This window comes from Varanus komodoensis, unplaced genomic scaffold (genome assembly GCF_004798865.1).
Source record: "Varanus komodoensis strain SLA01 unplaced genomic scaffold, ASM479886v1 scaffold85, whole genome shotgun sequence".
In the NCBI taxonomy this organism is placed as follows: domain Eukaryota; kingdom Metazoa; phylum Chordata; class Lepidosauria; order Squamata; family Varanidae; genus Varanus; species Varanus komodoensis.
Genome location: NW_025336543.1, coordinates 83,617 through 107,521, shown reverse-complemented (window position 1 = coordinate 107,521; position 23,905 = coordinate 83,617). Strand labels below are relative to the sequence as shown.

The 23,905-nt window shown below is 39.6% G+C and overlaps 1 protein-coding gene across 1 annotated transcript in view; it reads left to right on the top strand.

The window, feature by feature from the left end:
• The window catches only part of LOC123016507 (cat eye syndrome critical region protein 2), a 140,635-nt gene that overhangs the window by 77,831 nt on the left and 38,899 nt on the right, over window positions 1–23,905 (top strand). Inside the window, exons 2-5 of the mRNA XM_044416946.1 lie at window positions 3,889–3,983; window positions 15,299–15,482; window positions 20,638–20,771; window positions 21,449–21,553. Coding sequence (XP_044272881.1) covers window positions 3,889–3,983; window positions 15,299–15,482; window positions 20,638–20,771; window positions 21,449–21,553 — 518 coding nt within the window. The remainder of the gene's footprint in view (window positions 1–3,888; window positions 3,984–15,298; window positions 15,483–20,637; window positions 20,772–21,448; window positions 21,554–23,905) is intronic.

Here is a 23,905-nt window from a genome sequence, read left to right as displayed (position 1 = left end):
GGAAAACACAGACTGATACACAAATACTCGTTCCTAATAGCAGAAATATAAATTCTTTCCCAGCCTAGTGTTTAAGGATCTGTATCTCCTTGCTATCTCTATTCTAGCCCTGCTGTTATCCATTTCTTCTCCTGGGTAAAGTAGAAGCCCTTGCTGTATGCAATGTGTGTTTTCCCAAAAGCCATTGCAAGACTCCAAGGGATTTAGTCATGGGGGTGGGGGTGGCTGGAGATACGTTAAACAGGCTTTTCCCTAATGAGCTGTGACGCCAGCTGGAAAGGGGAGAATATGGCTTTTCTCTCCTGTCCAGTGCTCTGTGAACATACAGAGGGGTGGAAAAGGAACTGTGTGCCTCCATTTTATACCTCCTCCCGCCAGTCCAGTACACATACTGTGCTGATTTGCTGCTGCCTCTTGTTTCCTTTCTGTTCTGTCCCCAAAGCATTTTGGCAAGGTTTAGATTTCTGTGCTCACAGCTCAATGCTCAAGGAGAAAAGGGAAAAACAAAGGATTTAGGGGATGCGGTTTATCTCAGGATTGAGCACTGTGCAGTAGAGCTAGTGAGAATCCTGCTTTTTCCTTCTTTCTTTCTTTGCCAGCAAGTCTCTTATAAGGAACAGTTGCTGTTTGTGTTATGATCTGCTTAAATATTTGTGTTAACTTCTGTCGCATATTAACTTTCATCATTAGGACTGAAATTTGTAAAAATTATCTGTTTCCCTAAACTATGTCTCTACTGCATAGACTTTTACCAACAAAAATTAATGCAACAAATTCTGTTATTCTCTTATTTTCCATCTTCATAGGTGGAAGGTATATACAGTAGAAACTGTAGATTTATTTCTTTGGCTATGTAATGTAAAAGCGTTCACACCTATTCAGACTTTCCCAGACTGCTCTTTAACACACACATCTGGTTTTCAAGCTCAAAACTGTGTAGTGATCTGGTAGAAGTGATGTTTAAAAGGAAAATGATGACATTTCTGCATTTCTACTGTTTTCACAGGTGGCATGATGCACTGATATGAAAGAGTGTGCATTACCTTGTGCTCTGTCTTTAGGTTTGTCAGATGTTGGCTATTGAAAGGGCTAAAGACTTTTAACGATAATGCTACATAAAAAACAATTAACATCCTGTTCAAAGAGCTAGCACATACAATATCAAAATAAAAGTTTCATAAACAATCTATTTTAAAAATTACATGGTCTGGGGACCTTGGAGGAAAAACAGAAAATAATATAAACAATAAATACAAGCAAATATTAATATTATTAATGAAACATATAAATAGGTTTTCTTATTTGTTTCTTGTATATTCTATTTCAATTGATTGTGGAAAGATCTACCAATAGCCCTGCAGATCCATAAGCATCTGTGTTTATATGATTGCATCATAGTATATCATTGGCAGCTCAAGACTAGGAAACGGAACAATTAAAAAATGGCCCACACTGAACTGTGTGCAAGATCGCACCATAAATGTTAGCAATTCTTTAGAATTTGTTAATCTACCTTTTGTACAAGCAGAGGTAGATTAATCATGTTGGGGTAACTTTTCCCCCAAGGAAGCCTTCTGTATAATTGCACAAGATGAGAAATTGCTTTTGTGTTTTAAGTACTCTAAGGCTAACATTAATTTTCAGTGGGGAGACTGTAAATAATAAAAACAACTAATAGTATGATTATGTGATGCTTGTTTGACCATTGAATAACCTATGATTGCGATGTTCAGATAACACAACACAATCCCCAGTCATTGTAATGAGCTGGCCATGTTATATAAACCTTCAGTGTGTGAGAGCTTTTAATGGAAAAAAAAGCCACACGCAAAGCCAATAAAGTTCAGTAGTCACTTAATTCCTGATATAGTTTAGTGATCCCCATCAGAAGAGTATATTAAACAGTAAGGTACATATTAAATCTCTGTCCACTAAGACATACGAAGAGCTTTGTCTTTAACATGACTGGCTTCTAGTGTGACGCATCTTGTTTTGGTCATTATTAAAGATGACATATTAATATTTGTAGAGATCATAGCAGATATGTGTATATGTTCTAAATGTACATGTAAATATTTCTTAGAATCTTCCATAGAAGAGGTGCTCTGTAGAACCGCTATATATTCTTCTGTTCTATAAAACAGAAGAAACCTTGAATTGATTTTGATGTCACAATAAACCATAGTTTATCAAGATGTGAATTAGTCACAGTGGGCCTAAGTCTTACACACTCCTATTCTCCCCCCCCCCCCCAACCAGCACATTTATGAGGAGGAAATTAGAAGCGCTCACTTCCATTTTTGGTACGCCACAATTTCTTTTATGTGAACCTTCCAAACTTAGGTTATGAAATCAGCTTATTTCTACAAACTATAGGTAAGATTAACCATATTTGAGGGCTCAGTTAATTAAAAACAGAAATAAATATTTCTGATCTCTCCACAGCTGAACCAGAGGAGAAGGAGAATGGAAGGGCAGGGCACTTGCCCAGGTCTCACTGCAGTTCATTCCTGGCATTCTTGAACTGGCACCCTAAGTTTAAAACTGTGCTGGAGAGAATTGTTATGCAATCAATTTAAAGAGAAACTTAAAAGAAATAAAGCAATTGCTCTGGTTTGTATTCCATAAAATATTTAACAGTTGCTGTTTAAAGAGCATTTAGAGAAGCACATAATTTTTGAGAGAACTCTCAGAAACAATAGGTACGCATTTACCTCATTATTTCAAAATACACGATAAACACACAAACTACACACTATGCTAAACTATTGTAGAAGCAGTGATAATCATACTTTGTGAATTTGGCTCAAAAAGAAAAGTGGCAAGGCAGTACCACTCATGGACCAAAAAAGTTGCTGAGATCAATTTTGCATATTTGTATTAATTACCATATTATGTTATTTAGACTGCTTTTTTTTTTACTAATTCTCTAATTTAGCTGAATTTGCTAATTCTGAGAAAGTCATAAATGTATGTAAAGCATTGCCCTCCTTCTGTTCCTTAGGGAGCAATCCTATAGCCTCTAGGCAGCGTCTGATTCCCAGATGCAGTGGGCAGGGAGAGGAGGCAATTGGAAGGGGCAGGACAAGAGCTATCCTGGGGCTTCTCCACCTTCTTTACCTCCAAATTCAAAATGCCTTCTCTAGACAGGCCAAAAAACCAACCAACCTACCTACCTCTGTTGAAAATACAGAATAGAAAGACAAATATAATCCCTGTCACTCCTTCCTGTATGAGTGACAATGATGTGTCTGTGTTCAGGAGTTTACATCACCCCAACAGGATTGCATCCTTAGAAATCTTGCTGATCTATAGGCCTTTGGCTTCCAAGATTGCAGCAAACATGCACCCACACATGTTCAAGCATATCTGCATAGTGGTAAGAAACTAGAAAACTGTTCTTTTTAAACATCCGATTCTCAAAAAACTGCATGGTGTGCCCAATACCATATTTTTCAAGTTTTGTTTCCATGGAACCACAGCCTGTTCTTTTCGAATTAAGAAGACCAAGAAAGAGAGAGAGGTAGCATGTCCGGAGAATAATACAAACATTAATAATACAAACAAAATTTTCTTCCAGTTATGTTTGTGGAAAAAAAGGAAAATCCATCCAAACCAGGCATGTTTGAGTTGTGTGTCATTGATCCTCTTAGTGGTTAGCTTTGGGTTAGTATTAGTTCCTTCCTATAAGTCAATAATAATAATTTGCTCCTATTTGTATGAAAAGTACAAATCATAAAGCGTTTGCCATGTTGAAAAGGTTCTACAAATGACAGTGGCAATGCCAATCATATTCTGCTAGAATTGATATTTGTTGAAGTCACATGTGGTGTTCCTCCCAGGAAGTAAGGGATTTGAGAAATTTTATTTCATTTTTTCTCTCATTAGGAACTTGAAGCAGCTCTTTACAGTGATGATGTGGATTTCATCAGTGATCTGATTGCCTGTCTTCTTCAGGGTTGTTACCAGCGCAGCGACATTACGTGAGTAGTTTCATTCCATAGTTTTATGTTTTCAGGGATAAACAGAATAAATACCATCAACAAGTATTCCACAACTTGGTAAACAAAGAAAATTGTTGATGCTAGACTGAAGTGCTAAATAAGTGTAATATTAGCAGCTTTCTGACCTAGAGTGCCTATACAGTTATTATTTTAATCATTTTTGTGTGTTGTATTTGGATTCACAGCTTATGCCTGGAATATTTAAATGTATTCAGTGTTTATCCTAAATTTTGGATGGCTAAATGTGAGGACCCACTGCCCACCACATCTGACCCCACATAAATTTCTGCAGAGAACACCAAAAGGCTGGCGTGGGAGACCAATGCAAGTTACATTAAAACAAATGCAAGTTGTGCAACTTTGGGTATATGTATGAGCTGAAATTATTTACACTCAGCCATCATGCATCTTAATTTTTTCCTTTTCTTTACATCCTATGTAGCCTCCTTGTAGAGGAAATGGCTTAGTAATATATTAAACAAGTGAAATGAAATAAATTTTTTACCCTTTTGTTCACCTGAATTTTAAGATTTTTCTCTCTTAACATCATTTACACCAATTGCATAAATGATAAAGTATACTATAATAGAATACTTTATAAATTATGCAAAATATAAGTATAAATGATATTTTTAAAAAACCTTAAAATGCTTACTAGTATTTTATAGTGCTACATGTTGTAATATATACAGAGTTAGGCTAAGCAAACCCTTTTTGTGGATGGCACTTACATATGGAACCATCAGTGCATTTGCTGATAATCTACCTGATTTCTGGTAGTGCTTGCATGTGTCATTCTGCACAAAATGGAATTAGTGGAAATCGATGATGGACATTCTACCTCGTCAGAGTTTAGACAGGAATAGTGTCATTACATTGGAGCATCTGAATTTTGATTTCTCAGAGCAATTTCCCCCTAAGGATTTGATAGTGATTCTCATATATATGAGAACAACCACATTCTAGCTGAAATGTCAAAAATGGGGAATATAATGAAGAAGACACATGAACTCCCATTAACATGGCAATATCAGAAAGATTCTTAACTATGTGTGCTTTCCCTTCAATAAATACTGTTGGCCCACCTGTGAATGGTTTAATTTTTATATAGTGATTTACATCTACATGTGCCTAATTATTTATTTATTTTGCACAGCATGTAAAAATTGTGGACTTGGCTGGAACTGCCTGGCTATTGTTTTCTGTGTACAGCATGATTAGACTATTTCTGCTAATCATAATGTACTCTAGAGTCATTTTGGAAATGAAAGCCTAGCTGAGAACCATTCTGGTGCACCATTTAAATGTACTTTGGGTTAATTTGCTTATCTGTCTTGGAATAAAAACATGTGTCAAAACCATTCCCACTCAGCCTTCAGTTTCTGGCATTTTTTGATCAATGTTTGTGGCTGCTGATTGTGGGATAACATGGTCATTTGATGGGTATTCTGCAAGACAACTATATGTTAAAATTTCAAATATATAATATGACTAGATACTTACAGTGCATACAGAATAGTAACTCTACTTTGGAAAATCACTCACTGACGAATTTCTGTTTTCCACAAGGGAAGAAGCCAGCTAGGTCTGTTTTGCTTCCTGCCTTCCCAGCCCTAGAGGCAAGGCCTTCACCAGACTTAGCTGGCCCCCTTCACTTGTTCTCTGTTGTCAAAACCATATACTGTGGGAAGCCATTTCATATAATCAGACCCTCTCCTGACTGTGGGCTTCAGCAATGACCTTGCTACTGTTACTTCTTTTCCACTCTCTTCCTTTTTGGTAGCAGTGAAGCTGGCCTGCTTCAGCTGTCATCCCTAGGTTAAGTGGCTGCATTTGCTTCTGTCAAGCTTGTACATGTGTCTGCGATGTGATCTGTTATTAGATTAGACGGCCCCCATCGGCTCTTCATTCCCCTGGCTTCCCCAGGGATTTCACTCTGCTCCAATCCTGTTCCATTTCTGACTGCAGAAGTGCTGTGGGAGTCATCACATCAATGGCCTCCTTGCCGGGCAGTGAGCTTTTGCTTACAGAGCTCTTCTTGGCAGGAGTGTAAATATTTTTAAGCATTCCTAATGCACAGAAAATTGAATAGTTCTTGACTTAAACTAGTTAGTATCCTTCATTCTGTATTGGCTGTTTCATGGAAAATAGTTGGGTATGCATGTGAAATATGCATGCCATCTGCTGTTTCCAAAAGGATAATATTCTGTGTATGTCAAGCCTGAGCACTCTGACTGTGAACATAGGCAGAGACTATGCATGAAAGGAAAAAATGTGTTTTATTTGCTTCTGCACACTTTTAATCAGCATAAATTGTGTATATTTTATACTTGAATGTGGGACCCTGGTAAGGCTTGTACGAAATGGCACTCTTTATGGAGCATTTTAGAGTATTTTTTGTTAACCACTAGGTTGCATAACACTTCATAGTTGGCTTGCTGCCACTGATACTGCTCATGACATTTATTTCCAAGTCAAGAGTTGCAGTCTAACAGATGGGACCTAGGCGAAGGCCAAATTCTCTTCCTAACTCAGATATTCGTTTCCAATTTATAGCTTCTCAGTTGGGGAAGTTCAACCACTTTTGTACAGATGAACTGATAAAATCCATTTCTGATAAAAGTAACTTTTAAAAAATTCACTACAATGCATGGGAAATCCTTGTCTTCAATAATATATCCATGATGCTAGTCTGGGAACCTCACCACAAGGCTTCTGTTCTTACCCACCACTTTATCGGACTTGGAATTCTGATTTGGAGAACCAGTGTGGTATAGTGGTTAAGAGCACAGGACTGGGACTCGGGTAATCTAGGTTCTAGTCCCCGCTTGGCCATGGAGCCAACTGGATGACTTTGGACCAGTCACAGCCCAACCTACCTCACAGGGTTGTTGCTCTGGGGGATAAGACAGAGAACAGGAGGAAGAGAATTATGTACGCTGCTTTAAGTTCAGTGTAAAATAAAAGCAGGGTATATCTAATAAGTAATAAAAAGTGACTTCCTTGAAGGAGTCACTCCATCTTTTATTTGGTCTTCCTTTTCTTCTGCCTTCAGCTTTCCCCTTCACATAAAAGAAGAATCCTGCTGGTTCAGAGCAAATGCTGCTGTTGAACAGCATTCTGTTTCTCACTGTGGCCAGGAAGCCCAGAAGCAGGTCTAATTCATTCCATACTGTTTGTTCTTATCCGTATGTGGAACAATAGAACAATGTGGTATTCAGAGATACACGACTCCTAGACATGAAGGTTCTGCTTAGCTATCATAGTCAATGCTGTTAAAATTTCCCCCTCCCCATTAATTTGGCTAAGGAAACTAGACTAGTATCTGTCAGCACTTTGGCTAGATAAATATAAGTCTTTGGAAAGGAATGGCACATGTACATTATTTAATTTCTTTTCTTCCTCTAAGCAGACAATACCTTGCTTGGTTTAGCTTCTTCATAGCTTTAAAAGACATTAGCTCTGCTACAAGCCTTCCCGTTAGGATCCCCCACCCTCAAAGATAAGCAGAGGACTCCATTGTGACTGTCTAGGGTCAGGCCTGCAGCTGTAACTCAGATTAGGTTGACCTTAATCAGAAACAAGCCCTTTTTTTGATAAGTCATGATAGATAGATTGCTGTAGGGGAGAGAGCATTAGCCATCCCTTAGGTTTTCCTTTTCTCCTTCTCCTGATACAAGCCTTGCTTCTCCTGACCCTACTAATGATGTCTGAATGAGGTCATTCAAACACATATTAGACTCTTCCTCATAATCTTCATTTCCTTCTAGACAAGTTGCATTTGTGAAGAAAATATTGCCAGGTATTTAAAAATAAAACATTCATGACCTTGTCTGTCATTAGAAAAATGCTTCTTTTTGCTTCAGAGAGAAACATTACACTTTTTACTCTTTCATCTCTGAGTGGATGCTTCCGTGAACTAACATTGCCTTCTTCTAGCCTAATAAAAACATTGTAAGTGAGCGTCCCTGTGGAAGCAATGAGTCGAACTCTTTTTTTGGTAAGAAAGATAACTAACCACCAGTGAAGATTTGCCTTTATTTGGGCTGCACATGTATATACTGCTGTCTTTTCCAGTGAGGCATTCTACTTACAGTGCTCAAAATTTTGAAAACTTGAAGAAAAAAATGAAGAAAACATGAAGGTAAAATGGATGAACATATTTTCTGTTTTCCATGGAATGATTAAACAGTTGTGGAATTCTTCCAATTATATGACATTGCATGAATAAACATGCCGTTTCAGCACCTGAAAAAGCTGGAGCCAAATTAATTTGATTACAAATATACCTAAGTTTCTTTGCTTAGTGAATCTGGATTGCAGAAAGCAATATACTCATAATGGATATAAAGTGAATGCACATCTTCCTTTACATTTAATAAAATGCCCCTTTGGGTAAAAGCTCAATATGTACCTCTGATTTTCCATTATTACATCTTTGTCCCTTCTTTGCTTCTGCTTACAACTGTATTGGCAGAGCAATTAATTTCTGCCATAGTTTCAACCATTTGAAGCTCCTCCTTGAATCCCTGCAGTCAACTCGTATCTGCTTCTAAATGCTACACAAACCTTATGCTTAACTTTAAAGTCCTTCATGGCCTGCCATCCTTCTACTCTATCTGTTCACGTGTCCTTATGTATTCTGACCCATTACTGTCACCCCTTCAGAGTGCTGCTGCAGTCAGCTTTCTGTCCTTTCTTCCTTTCAGATTACTCATCCCTTTCTATTTTATTTCCCGTGAACTTTCTTGCTTCTAGAACAGCTGCATGATTATGTTTTTCTTCCTTCAGAATCTTCCTTGATGTTCACATTTGGTTTGAAGCCTCCAGTACAACCTTTTATTCTTCATCCCATATATAATTTTGACAAAGAGTAACTGAATGAACCCACACTCTTCTCCTGTTTTGTATTCACCTTCATATTCCTTCTGTTTGTGCCTACCCTCCATCAAATTTGAGATGGTAAGCTCTACAGGCAGGGACTTGTCTACTCTGTAAAACACAATACACTTTATGGTATTATATAAATAATAATCCTAAATCTCTTCAACCCCTTGGTGGTTTTCCACATGGTCAACCATGGCATCCTCCTGGATTGACTTGTATGGTTGGAGGCTTTCTTCTATACAGGCTCCACTCCAACCTTTCTGGGAGGATTCAGAACATTTTGCTTATTGCTGCTGTTCTTCCTGTGGAAGCTCTTACTTGTACAGGGACTATATCTTTTGTGGGATCCTGGAAATACTTATTTTGTTCCTTGTGATTATTTAAGCATCTATGTGAAACTGCAGGATGAGGTTATCAGAAATTTTGGGGCTCTACAGGGGCTCAGCCCTGCTTGTCTGGGCAGTGTCTGTCCACTTTTATCCTTGAACTGTTGTCTGGGCTGAGTAATGGACTGCATTAGGGTGAATAAATCAAAACTTGATCCAGAAGAAATAGGTTTTTATGATGGTGTTAGAGAATGCTAGTTCTGATGTGTGTTGGAAGTGCTGATTTTACATGTGTTTGTGCTCTTGTGGGAGGAGCAGTTTATAGTTTGGATCTGGATCTTTTTCTTGGATTCTCCGGTTGAGACAGTGGCCAGAAGCATCTTCTGTCAGTTTTGATATGCCAGCTACATCTCTTCCTGAAAGAAACACACTTGACATTTTGCTAAAATGTGTTCTCTGTAGTGCCTTTGGGAATGATCTAGAAATTCCAGCTAGTAGGAGAAAACAGAAGCCTGTATTCCTTGAAAGAAATGTTTTTCACTTGGGAAGTTTGGGAAGAGGCAGTTAGAGAGAGCTATCTGTCCAGAAATGTCAGTTTTTTGAACCATTTTTGACTCCGTTACAATCAGTAAAATCCTACTGATGTACTGGAAATCCTGATTCTGTGAAAAACTTTCCTGATAGTTACTTTTGTCCCAAACAAATAGGGGAGAATTCATTCCATAATAGATTAAAATGGCTTGAAGCAGCATTTTATTTGAAGTAGTCTTAAAATCCAACCAAGCATAACTGATTATAACATCAACTAGTTGAAACTGCTGCTATCAATCTTGCTATTTTGTACAAACCATCTTTTCCCCACATTCCTATAAACATGATTTCCTTTTCACTTTCTAGAACATTTGCTGACCTGATTCACATGACATGACAACCCAGTGTGGGTAATTAGGCACAACTGGTTATTATAGTATCCAAAGCAAAACTGTTGCCTGCAGAGTGGCATGTTTTTTTGCTACCAGCCCTAATCCCAAGTATGGGTTGGGACAATCTTAAATTGTCTTTACATGTGAATGTGTAGCAATGGGTTGTTAACCATGAACAACCCAGAAAGTGAAGCTGTGGTTTGTTGTCAGGTTGTGAATGTTTGGTCCTTTCCATAATAGTTTGTTGTTATATGCAAGGTATTTTTCATATAGTGTTTTACCAGGCTATACAGGAAGTGAGCAAGAGTAATTAAAAAAAATCTGCCACTATACCTGCTAGTATTCCAGAACTGCAGAAACATTTAAGATACAGTGAGGGAACAGGTTCAGGAGGAAGAATTCAAGCAATCAAGGAATTGAAAAAAACAAATTTGTGTGATTCTCTGGCAAACAAATCATGGGTAAACGCTGGGTAAATCAACAACCTGTACTCTGGGTTGTCATTATGCAAGAACTGGGTCATACTCTTGTTTTTCCTATATTGTGTCTCATTTTGCAAATGATGCCTAGCAAGGTAGCTGTAGTTTCACTCGTGAGAATTGAGTGAAAATAAAAAATTAAAATTTGTTTGGAAAGGTAACAAATTTAGACTTCTTTGAAAACCTGGCTTACAGCAAAAGGAGGGATAAAGCTGGAGTTGAGGATAACTAGAAATTCCATCAAACATCTGGTTCCTATTTCAGGTTCTCATTAGAGGCTGAATCAAAGTGACAACCATGCAATAGTAGCCTATACAAACTGACAAGTGAACCTGGAGGGCTGTACTAAGAATTGAGGTTCATTGCAGCTTCCATGGGGCAGAAGGGCAGAAGCTTCTGGTTTTAGCCACTTAAGTAAAAGTCAAACTCATATACCCAGGATGATTGGTTGAATCAACAGACCCATTCCCCCAGAGAAAATGAAATTAAATGCTCAAATCTTTGCCATCTTCCTGAAATTGAAATTTTCATGACTAAATGAACAAGACATGGAAAAAAAGGAAATTTCAAAAACTTTTGAAATCTCAAAAACTGCTGAGATTTTTCTGCTTTATTTTTCAATTTCATCACCCAACATGTCTCTTCTGACTTTCGATAGTGCTCATGCAAGGATCAAATGAATGTTGCTACTGAAAACCAATCTCACAGGCTCTGATTCATCAAACCTAAAGAATTAGTAATTTGCTCAAGATTGCCACTTAGACTCATTCCCCGTATATTGGGCCAGTACTAACGAAAATAAAAAACAAAACTGGGTTATTGGAAATGAGGCAGTGTGTTGGTTCTATTGCCTGGTTGCTCCCATTGTAAGCAGGAGCAGCTAAAGAAACTGCAGACTATCCCTTTGTATTTTGGTTAGGATTATATACAAACCCAGCTTGTTTCTAGACGAAAGAACACCAAGAACACAACATAGGTGGTTTTTCTTATCAACATAAGAGAGGCAAGTCAAAGTTCTGGGTTCACAGATAGCACTAACCAAACCATAAATGGAAGATCTGTGTGTTCAGTTGCTCCTCTTTGCCATGTGAGCAAGCAGGCAGTATACCTGATAAGCCAAAAAAAAAAAAAAAATTACAATTTTTGGGTTTATCCAGACTGTTTTGTTGCTGTTGAAATCTAGGATTGGAAGATTTAATTGAAAAGCTAGCATTATATCATGGAGCAAGTCTTAGTGTGTGTGCATGTTAAAGAAGTATGCCAATTATGGATCCCTACCATGTGTTTCTGTATGACTGAGGTGATTAAAAATGCTCTTAGCATATACAATGATGTTTCTTAGCTGTATCTATGACTTGGATAGCTACACTTAAAATGGCATGTGTTAATTGGTGTGTTCTAAAACTTAAAGTTTTAATTAGAAATCATTTCCTTGACTGTTAAATTCTGGGATTCAAGACTCTTGAAAGCTTTCCTGCTGTGAAATTTGCAAGGAGATGTCAACTGTCCCCAGATTTCATGGGTGGATCCTAAAAGTGCCTTTTCTTTCTATTGTTTAATGTAAAAAGATGAAACTACTTATGGCTTTCCTCTCTAATAGAAACAATTTGGGGTTGGCTTTGGTTTTTAACTCTGGGTTGTTAAACTTTGGCAACATAATACAAAACGTAATGGGAAAATAATGTTCACTTCCAATAATAACGAATAGCAAAATGATAAATTAATTTACACTTTTCTCCTTCAGAATTTGTGAAAATAAAGAAAACAAATCTGCATGAAGCTTGCAACAAAGATATGATTTAAATGTAATTAAAAGTCTGAAACACAATCAATTAAAAATAAATATTTTCATCAGTTGAGAGCCCAGATATGATCCAACACGAATAATAGTTTAGAACTTCATAGATTCACCTTTTGGAATTTGGGTGCAATCCAAACAGAGTCTTAAGACTGAGACATACATTTGCCTGATGCAATGGATTTCAAATCTAGTTCTCACTTGTCAAAATCCAGGCTGAAGAACTCTCTAATTAGATTTTTATTATGTCAGTCTAACTGCTGACAATCATAACTGGTCAATGGTTTTAGAGAGGGGTCTGCATCATTAATCACAGGATGATTGGAAATTTGAGGAAATCCGGACCTGGAGTTTCTTAATTGGATTGTTGATGTCAGCAGTTTCAGTTGATGGTAAATCATCCAATGTTTGGATGTAAAAGAGTCATAAAAGTAATTGTTTGGCTATAAGAGCATGCCTGTTTGAATTTTTCCCCTTTTTTGGTGGTGGGTTGTTCAGTGGCTGGGAGTGTTACACTGTTGCCAACAGGTACAAAGAAGCAGATGATTGTAATTAGAACTAAGGTTTAAATTAATTCAGTATTCCAAGTTAAATTTGCTAAAGGAGATTTCAAAGATGGAACTTTAGATGTGAATCTCTGATGCTAGAATTACAGGATTTTAGAGGTATGAGGAACAACTGTATCTTAACTGCTTATTACCTTGCTCTGATGGAAATTCAATAATATTGTATACAGTAAAGAAATCCAAGAAGTATACTCTCAAATCATATTCTATTCTTTAGCTCCCGTGTTTTGGAATTGATTCATTCCCTATGTTCATATACAATGCTAAAACATGATCTGATCCTGCTTTAATATCCTGCTTGGTAATCATGGCTTGTAGAAATCATAGGTTCTCTTATTTTGATGAAACGGAGGGTTGCAGTGTATTGCAAACAATGACTACTGGAAACTTTAAATTTTCTCCTCTTATGTGCAAAGAGGAAGCTGAGAATGTGTAAGCCTGAGGCTTACCATTCCATATCACTAAATCATAGTTTAGTGAAGGATCCAAATGCAGGTAATTATTTCCATGTAGTTTACTTTAATTCGGAGCTTTCTAGAAGCATCTGGCTGGCCACTGTTGAAAAATTAGATGAGATGGTTCTGGATTGTGCTGGATTAGAGTGCTGGATTAGATGGTTCTTTGGTGCAATGTAGGTGAACTCATCTAGTGTGTATCTGTTCCTTGATAGTTGCACAAATAATGTAACTTCTAGAATGAAGTGTGGAATGTTTATTATGTGACAGTTAGTTGCTTTATAGATAGCATCATGTATGCATGACTCCAGGTGCAGACTATGGTTTTCCATATTGGACTCTTATCTTGCAATAAATGCTAAATGGGGCAAATTTTGTCTGAATCCATCTGAGATGTATCTGTGCTGTAAACACCAAACTAGATGGTGTTATTTGTTTGCTTGTTTCTGTAGACCATAGGTTTGTATTCACAGTTGTACTTCAGCCAGCAGCATGGACAATATTGGTGAATTGAATTTCTCCTTACTCCAGTACGCCTCTGCTCAGAAACTTTTCCAGAGCTTTGGAGGATTTTCCAGAGCAGATTTGGGGACATGCAGAGAGCTACACAGAGAGGAAGGGAAGGGAAAATCCTACTGTACAAGACTTTGATTTAGTCTATGGGATTATGGTCTGTTCCAGGGCTGGGTGACACACATCTCATGCTGCCACCAGGCAGTCTGTGGCATCCTAATGAATTTAGTAGTGGCACCTACACGCGCGCATGCACGCACACACACAGGCCTCATTAGCAGTAGAGAATGCTAAAAGGGTCAAATTTAGCTAGTGCACTAGGTGCGCTAAAGTGCACTCCGTAGTACTAAAGTGGCCATAAAAAGTACAATTGTTTTTCTGGGCTTCTTATTGTGCTCTGTAGAGGGCAAGATGTCCAGGGCACAAAAATGGTCTCCAGGCTCCACGCAGCTGCCCACCGTGGGTAATTTTAAATCCTGTTGATAAATGAGCCATCCTATATTCCCTGCAGTACCTGAATTTTCTTTTAAGACTTTTGTAGCAGGGGGATGTTCCTTTGATAATACTGCGATCAGAACTTAAGCTGAGCCTTCTGAAGTGAAAATGAGAGACTTTTCTCATAAACCTGTTGTACCCATAGTTATATTTTAAGTGTAATGATCTGTAGAGGTATAGAAAAAAAACACAAAGGAAAGAGAAGCGTTTTCATAATTTTTCTGATTAACTGCTAAGGTAATCAATTTAAATTACCTTGTAACACATGAACAATTTTATTCAGTTTCATTTTTGCTGGTTTTGATTTAGTTAAATCCTTTCAGAATCTTATTCCCCATATATGTCAACCTCCTTTTGATCCATCACTAACTTGAGTATTAATCTTGTGTAGTCTGTTAGACCCAGCTTCCTTAATTCTTTCTTTAATGATAGATTCAGTAGTCTTTTATAATTTTAGTTAATTACTTCTATTCCACATGGAGATTGTTTTTTTTAATGTAAGAGTAAGCAATATGAAAATACCTATCTGCATGATCAGTTCTGATATTTTTTTTCCTACATACACCTTCACTGGAATCACACTACAATATCTTCTCAGTGAAAAGAAATATTATACAGGAGGTACTCCATTTTATCTTAAGTTCTTAATTTATTTTAACTTAAATTCTTCCATGAGTGAAAAAGAACATGTCACCTAGTTCTGTGCAAAGAACATGGCCAAATTTGAAGTACCTGCTTGCTTAAAGTTTTTATATTTGTTAAAAGATGGATTTAAAAAATCCCCTTGTTCCATAGAATGCTTTTAATCATTTATGCGAACCTGTATAAGACAGCATTTGTATCCTTTTAAAGATCTCAGACATTTCATGGCTACCTTGAAGATATCATCAACTATCGCTGGGAACTGGAAGAAGGAAAGCCCAACCCCTTACGAGAATCTACTTTCCAGGACCTGCCCTTACGCACCCGTGTGGAAATACTGCATCGTCTTTGTGATTACCGACTTGATGCTGATGATGTCTTTGACCTGCTCAAGGTGTGTTGAAAGATGACAGATCTTGGATGCAAAACACAGAAAGAAATTATACATGTTTTCCACCAAGAAGGCAGCACACTGTAGTCATAGTTAGCTCCTGTGTTAAGCACATTTAAAGGGTAGTATCATTTTATGGGTTATATTAAGCTTTTATAGTCTCCCAGGTTGGAGAATAAAAAGTTCTTCTTTGTGGTCTCTGTGCATCATACATGCAGGCTTCAGCACCAGCACAAGGCCTAGATCTGAAGAAACTTCTCAGCTTAGAGTCACAGAGTGGGCAGGAGCCCTTTGCTCCTTCCAGCTCCTGGCTATAAGAAGTGGGGACTTCTGCCCAGTCCCTCAGCTTCTTTTTGACCACACTTCACCTATATTAGAAATGGCTTCAATCTGCACTTGAAATTTCAAGTACTTTGTTTCCTTCTTCTCTTAAAAATAATATTTAAATCTCCATATCATTTCCCCCTCCTTCTTTCAATCCTCCTTTTCCTGTGATGGCCCCCAATCTGGCCTTCCACAACTGCACCTCATGTGCAGCCCACCTGCCCATGGCAGATGGCCACTCCCTATGCCTCAGCAAGGGATATGTGCTCGAAACCTGCCCACACTGTCAGGCCTCAAGAAACAGACTTGTTGGCATTGGGCAGATCGCCTCAAATAGGCACTCTGGCAGCGAGCCCTCCAAACTGGACATGCAAAGGCCCTCCACCTCTATGGGCAGTGAGACCATGAAGCCAGGGAAGAGGCCCAGGAAAATGGCCGCTACCTTGACCAAGAAGAGACCTGTGAGGGCCAAGACCACTGTCTCTCATAAAAAAGCCATTGCACAGTCCTTGCCAACAGCTGGCTTCTCAGTCTGTGTCAATGACCTGCTACACTGGACTCCTGGGCCGCACTGACTGGGACCCCTGCTGTCCCTCAGATGGAACTACTGGGCCCTTGTGCTTGCTTCTGGGCTAGAGACTCCTATCCACAAGTTTCCACCACTGACACCTGTGACCTCCAGGCAACACTCCCTCACTCCATCATACAATCCTCCAGTGAGCCTGCCAACCCCACTCTTCGACTGTGCCCAGGCTACCAGGGAACACCAGGACTTGCCCCACTCTCCCCTCCTTGATTGAGAGCATGACTCCACATGATCCCTGGCCTCCACCTACTCCAAAGAGCTGTTGAAGCTCCTGGACTACTCGATCAGCCCCCCTGCTGCTACTGTGCTCTGCTGGAGAGCTTGCCACAAGGTCACAGAGAATTCTTATTCCTTCACTGAAGACTTTGCTTCAGGCCACCGCTATTCTAGGTGAAATGCCCTGTGATGCCGGCTCCACAATGGCAGCTGCTGGTGGGAGCCTACCAGTCATATCGCATTATAAGACCTTTACTATCAAATCAGTCCCCTTACCTTCGTATCTCTAAATCTTCATAGCACTTTATTCCAATAGAATCCAGACATTTTGCTCTGCATCTAATGGTTTTCACAGCAAATACCGCAGCCCTCTGTATCACATATGGTTGGATGTTTGTAATAATTCAATTTCTCCTTTGAATCTCTATATTTCAGTTTCTTCAAAAGAGGATCTAAATAGCATTCTCTTATCTCTCTGTCTACATGCCACATACATCATGTCTCAAGTCCTCAATGGCTGATTCTCCACAAACACACAATCTATCTTCCGCTACCCAAGACAGCTCCCATGCTACCCCCCCCACTCCTCCTCTCCATTTTATCCTCACAAGAACCCTGTGAGGTAGGTTAGGCTGAGAGCGACTAGAGGGGACCATGGCTTGGTGGCTTTGCTTGCAGAAGGTCCTGGACTGGACCCCGGGCAACTCCAGGTAGGGTGGAGAACACTCACGCCTGCTATCCTGGAGCGCTAGTGCTGCCCATCGCTACCAGTTTTGCCTTACACCAGCATTGCACTGATGCCAAATCCCACTGCTGAGGATTGCAAGCCGCTTCTGATGCCCACTGCCAGCCTCAAGCTCATGTGTTCTCTGGATGTTTGACTCACGCTGACATCACTCACACCTTGTGCTGGCAATCAGCCATGATGCCATCTCATGGCCAGCCAATGCTGTTCTGAGTCCTGATTGCCATCCCCTTTCTGCCAGCCTTGCTGCGAACAGTGCAACAGTTCTGGAAGTCCCCTGCTGCCATGCTGTCCACCTTGCGTATGATTGAATCCACCTACCAGGTGGCAGACAATACCATTCCTCCATCAGCACCCTAGACTTAACTCCGTGATAGTAGAGTCAATGCAGGGGACCTCTCAATGAGAACACATTGTGCCAGTTGACTGAGAAGGCTGATGCCTTGATGGCCTTGCCGGGTGTGTCTGCTAGGCTTGCTAGGACTCCCAAGCCACCATGGCCAGGTATCAGCTCTTCCTGTGAGAGAAGATGGGGTCCATGGCTCCAGCTGACCTCCAAGACACTGCCCGCCTGGTATACTCAGGCAGTATACTCAGAGGCAGCAAAACTGGCCAGACATCAGATCAAGGCAGCTAGATACCAAGTCAACTGCAACAGAAGAGCGATGATGCGTGCAGTGGCCATCTTCCACCATGCATGACTGCACTCCACAGGCCTCCCCCAAGAAATGCAGGTGTGCACTAAGGGCATGTCCTTTGATAGAGAGGGACTGTTCAGTGTCCACAGACAGGAAGGTGGACTCTTTTCAGAAAGCCTGGACCACAGCCAGTTGCATGGGATTCAGTCATCAGCTGAAATAGCATTAGTGGACAGGGCCTCACTGGGCACCAACCACCACCCCTTCCCATAGTACCCATTCAGGACACAGGCAGTGCCTCCTTTCAGGAGGCACAATGCCCAGCCCTGCTAGAAGCTCCCACCCAAATGCCAAGAGCCCGGGTGCAGGTGCTGAGGGCCCTGTCCAAGCAGCACCCCTCGACCCACCCCACCTGCCCCCACCAGCTTCACTGGACACCTAGCCCAGTTCCTCCCAGCATGGGAGGCAATAATGTCCAACTCTTGGGGCTGTATATAGTGCAACAAGGTTACAGGATTGAATTTGATGCCCTCCCATCCCTCAGCCATATTAGGATCACCCTGCTCTCACAGGTACTGCTGGTGGAGGTGGAGGCCCTGTTGTCCAAAGGAGCCATAGATAAGGTCTCTGCAGTCCTACATATGGGTTTCTCTTCTGCTACTTTACTGTGTCTACATGGAACAGAGGCCTCAGACTGATCCTCAGCCTTAAATGTACCAACAAGTTCATTACATCCAGGAGGTTCAAAATGACCTCCCTGCAAGGCATCATCTCCCTCCTACAGCAAGGAGCCTCTATCGACCTGAGGGACACCTGTTTCCATATCTTGGTCAGCCATACCTATAGCTAAGCTGTAGAAGTTTCTTCTGATCTGAAGCCCATATGTGTGAATGCACAGATGACTATTCAAATGACAAACACCTCGCATAAACAAGGTGTATAAAACTGGTTTTGCTCTCTGGTTCCTTTCCTATTTTGATTTATTTGATGACTCACCTGATAGATTTTTTTCACTGAATCTGCTCTATTCTGAAAGGTTTTTATATTTGGACATTGCATTGTTTAAAGAAAGATTCTTTGAGGTTGTGAATATGTTGAGAAAGTGTGTAGGTTTTAGTGGGTGAATCAGTCAGGTGAGATAATCTGGGCTTGCCACACTCTTATGATTCTAAGCAAAAAAGAATTATATAGTATTTATTAAAAGCTTTAGAGTTATTTTTATGGAATTTTATGCAGCATGTTAGCAAAGCAAATGTAAATTATGTATGTCATAGGTAATGATAAAATTTTATTTTGATTTTAGAAGACTTAGTCCTTACTGTCTTGGTAAATGAACCCTAATATGCATATGTCATGAAAACCTTTTGACTGTCAAAATGGTTCATAATATTGCTAATATCAGCTCTGAAGTGTGACTGGTTAAAAGGAAATAAATGTTTTAATGATTGTAATATTAATGTAGCTCATAACAATTTCTGTAGTTCCCAAGATGTGAATCTTAGCAATTGTTAAGGAGATTAGCGCTACAAGATACTTGTCTGCTTCACTGCTGTGTACATCTTCTAGTCAATGTTTTGGCATTGGTGAGTTTGCTTCCAGATGGCTGTTTGTGGTGAAGTGTCAGTTTCTAAACTCAAAGAGCAGAATTTTCATAGAAATGTGAGATAGGTGGTAATACTTGCCTCATGATGTTGTAAGAGACTACAGATTAGTGATAATCTGAGTTTTGGGGGATAGTCTAGTAGTATGGGGTGCCACCGGTGGTAGTCTGAGATACTGTTGAAATCCTTTTGAAAAACATGAACTTGATCTTGGTCAATTTATCAGTAAGCATCTTTGACCAAGAACAGTAGGAATCTGGTCTTGTAGTGAGATTATTGGCTCTGTCACCGAAAAATAAAATGACAAGGATGACCAGCTTTGTATTGCCTTTATCCATGCATAATACCTTTATGGAAATAATTCCCTGAACAGTCTTATATTGGTAATCATTATATCAGAAAGTCCCTTTCATAGTTGCTTGAAGCAAAAAGTTGAGAAGGTATGGTTTCTCTTGCTATACAGAACTGTGGTAAGAGTTAAGCAGGTATAAGTAAGATGCACCTGCCTACCATTGAAGCTAACCATGGCTTCTGCAGAACTTTAGACTTCTGCCACTTGAAAGGGGAGCACATCTGCTCTTTTACTAATATAGGAGACCACTTTAGGTTGGGCATCGGCAAGCATTACTTAGCCTTTCTCATGAATATATTTATACCCCATAAATCTCAGTGTGAAATTACACAACCACTTTTTTGGCAGACAGAGGTGTGAATACCTATAGTAGCTCCACACAATACATGCATGTTTTTAATTGGTTTTAAAAATAGGGTAACAACACTAGGAAACAGAAAAATTCTGGGCCAGCAAAAGTGGGATATATCAATTAAATGCTTTCTGCTAAATTTCACATACAATTTTGTCGTACTACATAGAATGGTACCTGGTAATACTTGTCCATCTTTGTCAGCAGCAGCATTTGTTAGAAGCAGTATACTAAAATGAAAAGAACATGACCATGAAAAACTTGGATTCAGCTGAGAAAGAACATCTTATTCTTTTAGCTGCCTTTCAACTGTTGCCAATTTATGTGTGCACTTTCAAATGCAGGGTTTGGATGCAGATAGCCTCCGGGTGGAACCATTGGGTGAGGATAGCAATGGTGCCCTCTACTGGTATTTCTATGGCACTCGGCTCTATAAAGAGGAACCCACAAAATCAAATGGAGAGTTGTCTTCTGACAGGTACAAATATCTTTTTGTTAACAGGGACACAATGAATACAAATATTAGACAGGAACAAATTCAAGAAGGAAACAGTGCTTAGCTATCTCCCCAAGAACTACACAATCAGCAGTTTACTAATTTCCTGATCGCGAATGCCACCATTTTTCATTTATAAATAGAATACACTTTTTTGGAGTAATTTACTGTTTTCTTTCTGTTTGCCTCACTAACCCTGTGAATTAGGCCACTGCTATTTCTCTGTTACAAGTCGGGAACTGAAGTAATACAGTGACTATGTAAAAGCCACACAATGATTCCATGACAGAGATGGAAATTAAACCCATGTGTCCTAAATGTTATACCACAGCTGTTCTTTAATAGGGCAGCTAAATCCAAGAATGGCCTTCCATAGGACTTAAGGCTTCTGTGACCTGAGGTGGAAGTGTCCACCTATACCAGGGAAACAGATCTTTTCAGATAACAAGAAATTGTACCTGCTGTTTAATTAATTTCCCACCAAATAGCTGTGCCCTTTTGCCTCCCATTATCTTCTTTGGCGCTAATCCCTCCTAACTTGGCTGGCAGCAGCTGTTCCAATACATCTTACTGTCACTGCTCTCTCCTTACCTCCACGCTCTTGCCAAGTGTTGCTATCATGTTCTGTAGTTATTCTTTAACTTTTCAATGTGTTCCAGGGGATGTGGGACACAGACAAGCGCTCCCAGTGTTCCTGGAAAAATAGTAAAAAGACGAGGGCGTCCTCCAAAACGGAAAAAATTGCTGGAGGAGAATCTGTTGAGGTAAAGAAATATTAAGCTTGGAATGTTAACCTAATGTTACCCTAGTAAGCAAATGAATTATTTGTTTAGTGTCAATGTACATAAATCCTTTGCAGAGTAGAGGAGGTTGCAGTCTAAATGCTGACAGTGGTGAAAACTGAGGATGTGTGCAAAAACCAAATGGCAAGGTTAACAAGGGATGAATGTGAGCATGTGAGTTATGAAGGGTGTCTTGTATCCTAACAGAGCTTTCTAGTTACAAGCAATAATTCTCCTTGCATCTGTTGCAATATCAACCGCAACTTTTAGTAGAACATTTCATTTATTTCATTTTAACCTGCCCAATAACTGAAGCTCTCTGGGTGGTTAACAACAATTTATACAATACAGTAAAATACAGTACAATAAAGCAGTATAGCATTTCAGTACAAAATTTAAAACAGTATTTTAAAAAACCAGAGCAACTACAACAAATTCAGGTGTTTTTCCTGTAAAGCAGTGTCTCTCGCACTGCAGTTCTATCCTTCCTTAAAAGGTCCCTGGAGGTTGGGAGTACGTGGAATGGATTGCTCTTGATGGAACTGCATCTTTCCCCCAAAGCAATGCCTTTCAAATTGCAGACCCAGCCTTCCACATGAAGTATTTGGGGGTGGGAATGAATGCAATGGCTCGTATTTGATGTAACAGCATCTCTCTCTCCCAAAATACTGCTAACTTGGTCAACTGTATGCAATATTTATATTAAAAAGAAGCAGTCTGAATAAAACAGACAGTGTAGTAGTAACCTAATTTTGAGTGCTCCTTATAGCCATTTCCAAATAATACCAGAGATGCTAACCTTTTTACACTGATTTCAATATGACCCAAGTGCAACAAACTTAGTCCAAATCCAAACTATGCTGTTCTATCCTCAGTTCATACTTGAGAACTAAAAGATTTCTGATTGCCGCCTAACAGTGGAATAGTACCTCCCACTTTCACTCAGCAAAGCCTAGTCTTTTTGGTTTTACAAGGAACAAGAAGCAATGAAGCAGGGAGAAAGGTAAGAAAGCAAACAGCAGAAGTCTCAAAGGAAATCTGACCAGACAAAGATGACAGTAATGGTACATAATCAATTCTTCTGTGTGACCACTTTATCCCTTAGGGTGGTGGCCTACTGAGCCTTTCTGAGTAGTTTAGGGTGTTCTTCAGTCTGCTCCCCAGTGTCTTACTGTGGCTGGTTCAAGCACAGTCCTAAAGTATATGGGACAAGTCCCTCTATGAGGGCAAAAGGTAGACAGAGCTCAGAAGCACAGTTTTAGCATTCAAGCAGAGAGCAGTTTTAAGCATGGTTTGAGGCTGAACCAAACTCAGCCACAGGCAAATATACCAATACAAACACAATCCAAGCAGCAGAGTCTAATCAAGAGTCTAGAGGTCAGCAATACAAGACCAGTCAAACAGAGAAGCACAGTACTGGGAACTTAAACTCAGACATTATTTTGACTCCTAGTGATTGAAACTGAAGAACCTTCAGTTTGAACCTTCAAAACCCCACTCAAAGCATAGCTGTAGGTCATTAGTGTCACCTGAGGAAAGGTCTATTCACAAGCAGGTCTTGCTCACAAAGATGTCTTTACTCATGAGGATTCACTATTCTGTCAGCACATGAAGCTTTGACTTTTTGATGTCTGCATTCCTGCCAGCCAAATGGCTACTCAGCATTTGTCTCTTAGTCTGTGGTAAGAGTTGGGCCTACAGACGATTCTTCCAAGAGCCCAGGATCCCATGTAGAGGTCCCCAGGCAAAGGAAGCTCCTCTGTGACACTGTGCTGGGTGGACTCTTAGTCATTCTCTGTAGAGGAGTCCACTAGTGGGAGCAATGACACAGCAGTTAAAGAATGTGGACATGGTGCTTGGAGGAGTGTGACTTACTTAATGCACTACTTGGTGCAGGAGGTAATAAATGTGTTTGACAAAAAAGCAGTTGTAGCTGCTTTGAAATGCTAGAGTTTATACCTGGACCTGGAACTAAGACAACTTTTATCAGTAGACTTGAGTACACTAGATACTAGATGGGGAATTTCAGCCCTGTTGGTTTTACTGTTGCTCTTAGTGTTGGCCATTAAACATGTTTCTGAAAAATATTTTACCCTTTCTCTAAAAGTACACCAATTTGGTAGTAACATATCAAAAGAAAAAGAACCAGCAATGTAAGAATTAAATAGCAAGTTTTAATTTAATGGTAGTAATTCTGATGGAGAGAAATGACAACTTAGAAATGACACAAGAGAAAACTGTCTTGTGTACCTGTCAGGCATACTTCCACAAGTGATGGTGTTCTCAAAAGACCTTCTGCTGCAGATCATAATATCTGAACAGGTTGACAATGAT